At 35.5% G+C, this 12,184-nt stretch overlaps 2 protein-coding genes across 3 annotated transcripts in view; one reads left to right on the forward strand and one right to left on the reverse strand.

Annotated features, from left to right (window-relative positions):
* Positions 1-12,184, forward strand: part of LOC134647345 (syndecan) — a 518,229-nt gene that overhangs the window by 278,069 nt on the left and 227,976 nt on the right. The window lies entirely within an intron of this gene.
* Positions 2,376-9,635, reverse strand: LOC134647663 (lipase 3-like). The gene is made up of 5 exons (XM_063502018.1): positions 9,503-9,635; positions 7,959-8,157; positions 3,821-4,194; positions 3,298-3,453; positions 2,376-2,878 (listed from the first exon to the last, which is right to left on the reverse strand). Exons 1-5 carry the CDS (start codon positions 9,587-9,589, stop codon positions 2,483-2,485), a joined length of 1,212 nt encoding a protein of 403 aa, XP_063358088.1. The 5' UTR covers positions 9,590-9,635; the 3' UTR covers positions 2,376-2,482.

Raw genomic sequence — 12,184 nt, forward strand, 5'->3', positions numbered from 1 at the left:
GTTCGATAGGGCTTTACAGCCACGAACGCTAAGCGAGGGCTATAGCCCTATACGATTTTTTCTTAATCATTTAGTATTAATATATTTTACAATTGTTTATTTTACAGGAGTCCCAACCTTTGCAAGGAAGATAACACATCATTCTCAGATTTACTTGCAATTTTAATGGAAAACAAATGGATATGGATTTCTATCCTACTAATCATTTTAGCCATTATTGTCGTATGCCTTTGCGCGTGTAATAAGAAAGAGCATGAAAGATACCACTGTAGAGTGCATCTAAGGCATGCATTATGAAATTTATGAATAAATAATGATTGTTTATTAAAAAAAATATGAAAAATAAGTTTACTTTGTTAAAATATGTTAGGTTAGTGGCGGATTCATTTCACGAAAATTGCCATCATCTAGTAAGTATGTACGGACTTACTGATTCAGAAGATCCCACTCTTCCGTGAAATAATTCTTTAATAGGAGATGGACATACTATAATTATAAAATAAAATATGTTAAACAATTTTTAGTATGTTTCATTGCTTCATCATGAATCATGACGATGATTATTGGACGCAATTTTATTGTGGATCGTGAAATGTCATGAGTTGCCCTCACAACTCACACTCATGTTCTTGTAGCAGTAACGTTGAAGTCGAATTGGTACTTATTTCATTTTAAAAATAAAAAGTGGATTACAAAACTCATGCTATAAAAAGCAACAATTTAATCATTTTTACAATATCCAACAAAACTCTAGTTGAGAAATAATCTACTGTGGATAATTATACAAGGTGTCCCAAGAAGTAGTGATATACTGAAGCTGGGAGGTAGAGGACCTAGAGGGCTATCTGAATCACCCCCATGTATGTTCCGCGATTTTTCGTATTTTCGGAGTTATGATTTTTTTTAATTATTTACCTATCGCCGAGTACGATGAGATTTTTATTTATGGTGACGTGAATTATTGCGGTAGATGCTTGATTTTTTTTGTGTGCTAAGCTGATAGATAGGCCAATTCAGTATGGTAACATTTACTATCGTTAGATCTTTGAATGGAATTAAAAAAAAATTAATGCCAAGAAAGATAAAATTACCCAGTATGTTTTATTTTTTTAAGCGCCCTTGAAGTTGTGAACATACTGGGTAATTTTATCTTTCTTGACATTAATTTTTTTTTTAATTCCATTCAAAGATCTAACGATAGTAAATGTTACCATACTGAATTGGCCTATCTATCAGCTTAGCACACAAAAAAAATCAAGCATCTACCGCAATAATTCACGTCACCATAAATAAAAATCTCATCGTACTCGGCGATAGGTGAAAAATTAAAAAAAAATCATAACTCCGAAAATACGAAAAATCGCGGAACATACATGGGGGTGATTTAGATAGCCCTCTAGGTCCTCTACCTCCCAGCTTCAGTATATCACTACTTCTTGGGACACCTTGTATACCTACGGTTAACACCTTAAGTTTATAAACGTATGCTAAGTTAATTAGCTCATGATCATCGTTTGTCCCTCTCTATGGCATAACGACAGATAGGGACAAACGACGATCATCATTATCACTGATTAATTTATCAGCCGTTTATGAATAACGCAATGAAATCTCAATGGTACTGTTTAGCTGGTGACGAAATGACTATTTCCAATTTTTATAATACGCCGTTACTCGTAAATTTTACATTCCAACTCAGCACCTGTTTTCGCTTTTAGTGTCAACTCCTGTCTTAATACCTATCTACGCTGAAAGCAAGCTGCGAATTTGTTACGGACATCTGTTTTGGCAGTAAAATGTTTTACTTCGTTGCAAGCCGGACAGTACTGAAGTTTTGGCAGTAAAATTTATTGGACCTTAACGCTGTTGCTACTACTTCATAGTTGTTGCATTTCGTGAATTCGTGTCATTGTTTTTACGGCCTAAGTTTTGCTCTGCCCTCCTACGCATAACAGCAGTAACATCCATTGGATTTCTTCATTTTATCCTTATAAGTTTCGTCTATCTCATAACCGTGACCGCATGCCAAATGTGAATGATATTCCCTTTACAAGTATTTTTAGGGATTTTGTGCAAAACTATTTTCTATTTCAAGAAAAATAATGGCCAGATTTGATGTAAAATAATTGCTCTTTAAAAATAAGATAATCATAACAGGTATATAAGAAAAGTAAACTTATAATTCTTAAGTCTTTGTTTATTAATTATTATTTATTCCGTCACCAGGACAATTGTTCTCATTTATTGTCAGTAAAACAAGATACAGTTCACGATATTACAGATTGATTTAAAAGAGATAACGCTGAACATCAATAAAAACATACAAAAAAAACAATACAGTAATTTTTTGGGCAGTCGTGTAAAAATACAGAAATTAACCTTAAATATCATCCAACTGGGTCGTTCATAGACTCAAACTGTCTCCAGGACATATCATATTTACACGTACATTTTTAAATAACAGTCTATATAATTTACAAAATCATTCCATCCCCGCCAACATACGTTCGACTCGATTAAGCTTATATATCACATAGTTTGTTACGAGCTCCTTAACATCAGCAGCTTGGATGAAATCAATATGGGAGAAGTTCTCTCTTGCTACCTTCCTAGCTTCTGCGCTGTGCAAATCGCGAGCCATCGCAAGAACATCCTGCTCATCAAGCAACTCATCGCTGACGGTGTAGTGCATGGTGACGGGAACAGTGATGCGACCAAGGTCGTAAGCGGGAGGGTTGCGCTCGCCGTAGACCAGGAGGTTGGAGATGATACCGTGGTCCCAGCGTCTGAAGGTCCTGTCCCTGATGTTCTGACCGTAGTGAGCGAACTGCTTGAGAGAGGCCCCACCTACGCCTAGGCCTTCCAAGTCAGTGTCACCCTGAAATTATAACCACGGTTAAACACATGAACTGATAATGTGTCATTTTAGACCGACAATAATAATCGCACGAGTTTCAAATCTCTAAGCTTTGCACGTTTTTTTATCAACAATAATAAGATGAATCATTTAATCAAGCAGGAAATGTATCAGAATCAGTATCAGTTTATCTAAAATAAATAGAACAGGCTCTTCTGGTAACGTTTTGGTAAACGCAATGCACTGAACGCAAACTGAACTATTCTGTGTGTAAACATGACCATAGGGTACCGTTTTACTTAATAGATACATTTGTATACAGAATCTTTTAACTAAAGAGGTCAGGTTAAGCAGCATACTCTTACAATCATCAAAACACTGATATTATACATTTAGAAGTCCTATCCGAATACAAGAGCTGTTCGTCTCAATAAACTCACCATAATTTTGTTAAGGCCAAGCATGTTGCAATACTCCTTGTAGACGATGTCACCAAAGCAGTAGTCAGTGCGAGAGTGTCCCGATCGACGGACAAAATTTCCAGGTATGTCATCCAGTGACCTTATTTCTACCAGACCCATTGTTCTTGCCATAGTCTGGAAATTAATAATTCTAATGATGAATTAATTACATATTTTGCGAGATCTACAATGATGTTCAATTTAAATATTCAATGTACTAAACTCAGTTCTAATTTACAATATTTAAATTAATGCCAATTGAATAAAATTAATTTCGCAGCAATCATAATTTGGCAAGGACATTATCGCTGTACGAAGTACGTTAACGGGAGACTGCTTTTAAATAAAGCAGTCTTTGACAGGTCTTTCAATGTATTGCTCGAAGTTGATGAATCTTTCAATCATTTCACACTTCTTGACGCCTCAACCGGCTCTGTAGATTTCTAGCATTTAGCCGGAATTTAAAACCGTTAACTGAAATTAATACTGGTAGACAACTCACATAAAGAACTGTAGTCATCTGCGCCGCTATCTTCAGTTCGCTGTTAGGGAAGTTGTCCATATACCCCACACCAGCCAATAGATGAGCCGACACAAACTTTTCATTATATTCGGGTTTCATAGAGTTCAGCACCAAGAACGAAGTGCCTCCCTGAGAGTGGCCAACATAGTGTAAAGTTTGTTCCCCAGAGACTGCCAAAGCGTAGTCGACCATGGCCGGAACGTCGATCACCGAGATCTCTTCCCAGCTGTAGTCGAAGAATTCATTCTTTTGCTGGTTGTCGTCGGGGTTGAGGGATACGTGCTGGCGCGAGAAGACGTTGCCGCGAGCGTTGCCCATCCACACGTCGTACCCGGCATCAGCCAGGTTATAAGCTGGAATTTTACAAAAATGTTGATGTTTAGAACGCAGCTGAGCTTATAACACAAATGTGGTGACATTACTTACCTACAGAAAAGAGTACAGATTTAAATCTACAAAGTAGGTATTTGTGTTATGAATCCGAATTGGGTCCTTTTGAGTCTGGATAACAAAATATGAGTCGCCAGATAACGATATCTATCTGTGTAAGACATTAGTAACATATATCTCAACTTATCTGAAAATGTCTTTCAAAATATGCTGTACAGTCACCAGCAAAAATATATGACTGTGGGCAGCCATGCAAAAATATCGGATGCTCCATTGGAGGCATAAGTATACATATGACGACACTACCTCGGTAAAAATATGTGATGCTTTGTGGCCGGCAAAAACATCGTTAGTCTGTATCCGCATAAATATCGGATCGGGTCGCTTAAAAATATTTGACGAGTCATAAAAATAAAAATTATGTGATTACTCTCATCTGGCATAAATATTTCTCCACTGTGAATGCAAATACATGGGATGGCAGACGGACCGCCTATATATCTGACACGAAATTATGAAATACTTGCATTTATATATATAGATGTATGTCATCAATCGGCAAAAACGAACCATACCTGGATAGCATAGAGCCTTAAATTGTATGAAGTGATTTGACAATTCACGAAAAGAGTGCAGACTTGTCATTGCATATGTCTGTCTCACGTATTTCATTTGCAATTTTAAATTGTGACATAATTCAGGTAGACTTTTAATAGAAGATGTGTAATAAAACTAATAAATAAGAATAATACATAAAAAAGGATGATAAAGAAGTCAACTTGTGGACTGTGACAAGGACAAACAATAATAGCGCTTTCGCTGCTACTCCTACTGAATGATACATAAGACTATCCCGTTCGGTCATTTCCTTCACCCCTCATGCCAGATCCAGTTATATACTAGATTCATGATATGATTGCAATGCCTTCAAATTTACAAATAAATTATATCCATTTTATTCCGTCAAATCGATGATAGAATATAATGTGAGACAGACATATACAATGACAAGTCTGCACTCTTTTCGTGAATTGTCAAATCACTTCATACAATTTACGGCTCTATACCAAACATGTATGGTTCGTTTTGAAGGTCGATAACATATTTGTGATTTTCCAACGTGTCCGATATTATAATAGGCGGTCCGTCGTCCATCCGATGTATTTGCTTTCACAGTGGAGAGATATTTATGCCAGATGAGAGTAATCAGATAATTCTGATTTTTATGAGTAATCAAATATTTTTAAGCGACCCGATCCGATATTTATGCGGATACAGACTACCGATATTTTTGCCGGCCACAAAGCATCACATATTTTTACTATTTGCTCCAATGGAGCATCAGATATTTTTGCACGGCTGCCCACAGTCATATATTTATGCTGGTGACTGTACTGTTATGTGGTTGTAATTTATTATTTAGTTTGAGAATCGAATGCAGTATTTTTGACATTAAAATAGCTTAAGGAAGGAAGACACACACACATACTATACACATGTACTTTACGATATTATAAAATTGGCTATAAGAAAACAACATGCATTGAATGGTTAGTTGACCTAAAAAATACGTGATTCTTATCGTAGTATACAATCACTTCCTCAATTTCTCCGTATCATTTAATTAATCGTATTTAACCTGGTAATTATGTCGATTATCGTCGCTTAATTTTGGAAAATTTAGATAATATGACGCTATGTAAGATTTCTAGACATAAAAAGCGGCCAAGTGCGAGTCGGACTCGCCCATGACGGGTTCCGTAGCAGCTAGTAGGTAACATAATAAAATTGCGGTTTACGATTTATGAAGTATTAAAAAAAAACAACGGGTTGCACTCCGGGAATGCCGACAGAAGTGAAAACTCAATGACTAGTCCAACATGTCTGCAGCACTATATATAATTGACCCATCCTCCTTTCTATTGAAAAACTTTAGTTCCGAAATTGCTGGTCAGTAAGCTTGTTTAAAATTCTAAATTCAAATTTGTAGCGTTAATTGTTTAAAATTCGAATAGAAATTGTAAAGTTACCTTGCAGACCTCGCATCTAAATATATTTGGTCATGATATTTTGAGTTTTATTCACCAGTACTTGAGTTCACTTTTATTAGCGATTCCATCAAGATGTAGCTTTATTGAATTATATTTCCACGAATCCCTACCGCAGTGGATTTTAGTGGGGATACATGGAATTATATCCCTACCGATAGGGAAACAAGGAAAAATATTCCACTTATCTCTATCAGGGGGGATAAGGCGGTAGGGATAGGTGGAACAGGCGATATAAAGTTAGAATGTAACTATGAGATCCTCGTATTTCAGCCCGTACAAGGTTAGAACCTTTTTCATGTAAAGTCATTGAGTTTTTCTTTATTGATTTAAATGCCATCTAAATGAGTGGCCATCTAAACCTTACGGTCACGTGATCGCCTTACGCTGTCTCGAGTTTATCATTTATTCCCCACCTCAAAAAGTGCCCAGCGCCGCTAAAGAAGTTTTCACTTCAAAAAACTACTTACTAGATCTCGTTCAAACCAATTTTTGGTGGAAGTGTGCATGGTAATGTACATCATATATTTTTTTTAATTTTATCATTCTCTTATTTTAGAAGTTACGGGGGGGGACACATTTTACCACTTTGGAAGTGTCTCTGGCGCAAACTATTCAGTTTAGAAAAAAATTATATTAGAAACCTCAATATCATTTTTGAAGACCTCTATCCATAGATACCCCACACGTATGGGTTTGATGAAAAAAAAAATGAGTTTCAGTTCTAAGTATGGGGAACCCCCAAAATTTATTTTTATTTTTCTATTTTTGTGTGAAAATCGTAATGCGGTTCACAGAATACATCTACTTACCAAGTTTCAACAGTATAGTTCTTATAGTTTAGGAAATAAGTGGCTGTGACAAGTGAGTGTGACATACGGACGGACAGACAGACATGACGAATCCGTAAGGGTTCCGTTTTTTGCCATTTGGCTACGGAACCCTAAAAATGACAATGTATTTGGGTGAGCTGTAAGATAAGATTATAAAATTGAGCAAATGTTAAACTACTTGAGATAATAAGTTGATAATAAAGGGATGATAGGATTGTTCGAAAATGAGTCAACACACATTGACGAAAATATACAATTCTTACATTTAAGCGCAAAAATGTAATTTTTAATTCACTTAGTAACTGTACCAAAATCAACAAAGGCCTAAGCTACAATACACATAGGATAATTCATTTTCTTGAAATAGTTTGTCAAAACTGATTTAGGTATACGTAAAAAATAACACAAAGAGTAAATAAAACAAATTACTACGTCACTCGGAAAAAAAATCAAATGTACTATCAAATTAAATACGAATAAAAACCTTGTTTCATACATTAATCCTACTTATTGCGTGATTTACGACAGACAGAATGTACGATAAAAACACGAGAACGGCCGAGCCCTTGTCTGATAAGTCATTAGAGGTGATTCCGTTAATGTCACGGTTATAATTGTTTGCCCTGACGGATGCGGGTACCTGTGAAGTGTATCGCAGGTGTTATATATCCGCAGATGAAAAATGGGACCTAGAATACTTCCTTGTGGCACTCCCTTAAATGCCTACTGCCGAGGTATGCGAATTTATACAAAATGAAATGACCTTGTCAGTGAATGTCTTTTCTAGTGCTAGCTTTTTACAGTATGTTCTAAAAGAGAAACGTCACAATTTTTTGTATAACTCACCTATTCCATTCTCCTTTCCCAAGAAAATGAAGTTACTCGATGCACCCATGAGGCCATGCATAACAAAGACAACGGGCCTCCGTCCTTCAGAGGGCCCGTCCTTCCCATAGGGTATACGGTGCACGCCCAGGATGTAGCCATCCGCTGTGGTCACTTGGTGCAACTCCGCGGGGTAGCCCTCGGAGATTATTTGGTTGATCTGGGAAAGACGGACGCCATTTTATCCAGGATATTGACAGACAGAAAAAAGTTACTAGATTTAATGTTGCAAGCGCATCAGATTAGTGGAAAGATTTTTTTCTTTTCAAATTTACCCAAATTTAAAAAAAAAAATTAAGAGGTGATTTTAAAATATTAGGGCCGAAATGTATTTCATTGTATATTTTAAAATTTTGGTGACGGGATGAGTTAATTAGGTTTAAACATATTCGCAGAACAATGTCTTTCCACTGCTTTCCTTAACTTTGTAACTGCGAATTCAAGAAATAATTTTCCACTCCAGAAAATTACGTTCAACATAATCATTAATCAGTGCACCGTTCTTGTGTTTCTGCCGAAAAACTGCTTCCCTAACAAAAGAACGAAATGCGTTCTTTTGTTTGGACGCTTATTGTTTTTTCTTATTTTATTAAAGAACGGAACACTCCTTTGTCCGTGGTCCGGCACGCACTTTGCCTGTTTTATTTTTCATAGACATTCTACTGTGGGGTAAAATAGCTTGCTTTATGAAAAAATTGCTTTACATGACTTTAAAATAGAATTTCATGTTTTTTGTCTTTATACTTGCACCTTTTCCCTAAATATGTATTCAAACAAGTTAATCATAGCTCCAATAAATTCATTACCTATTTAATTTTCCTGTAGATTAGCTCAGGGACCATAGTATCATCCAGACAATTTCAAGATTCTCATTTGGGACGATAAAATCCAGACGCCCATTACTTTGTATTGCTATTCAAATTTAATATTAAGCTACATTTACATTTTAAACAGTTTGCAGAGTTAGCGGGAAATAGTGAGGTCTTATTTGAAGTCCAATTATGACCCATTAAGTCTGAGGGCTTCTTTGAGGATTGGAAAGCTAGTTATATTTTCATTGCCACTTAGCGGCTTAAGGGAATCACTTTATTAAAAAGTATTCGCTCTTAATTTGTAACAAAACTTATGAAACATTTAATCTCTCAGTTGACAAATACCTAATCACCGGAATGTCTCCCCACTTCATTCAATACATGTTTACTTGAAAATACTTTTATATCTGAAGATGAAAAATTTGTGGTATTTTAAAAACTATTTAATAGCCATTGACCTTTATCTCACATAACGACCAGGCCAGAGATGTACCTAGCTCCCATATCAATAGTCTTTACACTATTGCCTAAATTATTCCCTGGTTCCCAAGATTATTTTAATATCGGACAATCAAAAATCCTAGTTGTTTTTATGGGTAGTTACAACAATCCTAAAGATTTAGCTCACTGGTTAAAAGTAGTAGTATTTTCACTCTTCTCTGAAGATATACAAGTATGTAATAAGGAACTTACAACATCAGAGGACGTTATATGACCGCTACGCGGGAACGCACTCACTGACGCTGCTACTAACACTACGACCAGAGCACGCCACAACATTTTGATAGGAAATGATTTGCAAGTGGCGCCCGTTGTGTCGGCGCCACGGTATTTATATTTGCACGTTATCTTAATCTAGCGCTGTAAATCCGACTTTGACTAGTTTTATTGGGGATATTAACAGATTTTTGATAATATAATTCTTCCTTAGTATTTTTTTTTTGTAATATAGTTCAGTGTTTATAATAGCAGATATGTTCAGGTTGAGGTTTCGAAATAAACTAACTGTAACAGAAATGAAACGACGCAAATGAACAGCTGCCAGAAAAGAAGCAGTTCTAACCTAAATTAGGTTGGAATTAGCACTGTGACCTGTGACCCTTTAGGGAAGCGCAAAAATTGTAGGTATTATCGATACAAGATCTTATGGTTTATATACTTGACATAGATTTTTAAGGGGAATAATCATTTATTTACAAACAAGACATATACAGTGTATTACTAAAAGAAATTAAAAACTAGCTTAAATCTTGACATAGATTGTTGTTTTGTTTTGTAATTATGACAACAAAGCATCATACACTTTTCTAATTTTTATACTAGGTGCCTCTGTGAGCTGTAGACTTCGCGACCCTCGAAGGCTTCTTCATTTAAAAGTTTTCCAAAAGCTTAATCGACGAAAAATCCATTTAATTTTTGATCATACACGTACACACAAAAATTTAGGTGAAATCGGTGGAGAAAATACATCCTGTAGAGGTGAAAAGCCACACAGCCGCATATTCGAAAGCATATTTTTGCCCAACCTGAAACGGAGAAGATTCGCTCGCGATTTGCACTCACTTGTTCAAAAATACACCAAAGATCGATCTCAACAGGGAACAACTCTATCAAAATTTGTTGTTATGAAATTTCCAAAGAAAGTGACTTGTGAAAGTGCTGATTACTATCCAGCGTACGTACTATCTAATGTCCAATAAAACAATAAAATATAGAAAAATATATAAGCGAGTGATTTTGTTGTGACTTGTGAAAGTGCTGATTACTATCCAGCGTACGTACTATCTAATATGTCCAATAAAACAATAAAATATAGAAAAATATAAGCGAGTGATTTTGTTTTCGTTTGTGACAAAAGCATAGTTAATCTAATGCCATAAATCCGTCTTCGGTCCAGTTTTATCGCAAACATTTTATGACATTTAAAAAAAGATTTCCACGTTGAATAAGTAGGAACGTAGACTGCGTTACAATTTAGTAATTTTTAAGTAAACAAATAAAGCAATTAACAATGTAGCAGGAATGTACGCAGGTAACCTATTATATTATATATATTATATTACTGCGTACCTATGTTGTGCTCGTAACAATTAAGGTTAGACGCCCATAAATGGACATTAGCTGATGTACAAAAATTTACATCGATAATCTAACATTGTTGATTCCTATGGGTTTCTCGATGTAAAAGATGGGAGCTTTGTTTGGCAGACTAGGTACTGAGAGCTTCGTCTATATAAATAATAAATATAAGTAGACGAAGAAAGATATTACTTATGTATATAAGGTGTTCCATGGCTGAAGTATCCACACCACAGGTAATATTTTGCATATGACCGATATATCAAGATTATGTATTTGCACCTCCACCTAATGGTTTTGCTAGTGAAATACCTACTGTTCATATCTCGACAACAAAAATATCCATTCAAAATAAAGTCATAAATTATTAGGTTTATCCCATTATCTAAAGTAATTAAAACGGTTTAGAAGTAGGATTAGCTTTGTCTATAAATTCGCAATGTCTATCGACAGGGGTTCAATATCATAAAAAGATTGGTATTTAATCTTTATAGCGGGTATTATAAATGCAGAAAGTATGAATAAAGAATATACTGGATTGTGTACTTTGAATTTCTGATAATCACGATTTATGCGTTTCATTTTTAAACCTTTTGAAACCAGTCGTGCGTCGTGTGCTGTGTTTTTAAATGCAGGTGTTCACATATATGAAGGTAATGACCTTACTACTACTACTAATGTCCTTAAACGGTTTTTTTAAGTTCGGATTGTTCAGAAGAAAGATAAACTATTTTTTTATAACACGGATAAGAAGAACAGTTTATGCACAGTAATTTTGGCATCCTTCGTATACGAAACCCCAAAAAAAAAATAGTTTACAAATGTAACTTTTTTTAAAGTTATTTGTCATGATATCATCTAGTACTCAATCAATTGCCGATAGTAATTGTATACTTATTCGTATCTCGACTGGACATTACTCAAATAGGTATCATTCTTTCAATTTTTCATAAAAAACTCCGTATTTCTTCAGTAGATTAATGTTAAGCATTAGGTACATATTATAAACATAGCATAAGCTCTTAGTATGCATAGCATATCCAAGACTAAGCCAAGGTTCGTGAAATATAGTCGCATAGTTTCATAGTATAAGTGCATCAAACCCCCAAAAGGGTTGTGGCTTAGCCAAGGTTGCTATTCTGATTGCACACTGAGCGAACAGTCTCCCGTAAAGCATACTTGAGGGTTGGATAACATGATTCTCCAAACTTTTTGACCCCGAGGGCCATGACCAGGCGGAGGGTAGGGGCTGGCGGAGACAGTGCTAGTTCGGAGAACTACCTTTAATAGACAAGT

Source organism: Cydia amplana, chromosome 4 (genome assembly GCF_948474715.1).
Source record: "Cydia amplana chromosome 4, ilCydAmpl1.1, whole genome shotgun sequence".
Lineage (NCBI taxonomy): Eukaryota > Metazoa > Arthropoda > Insecta > Lepidoptera > Tortricidae > Cydia > Cydia amplana.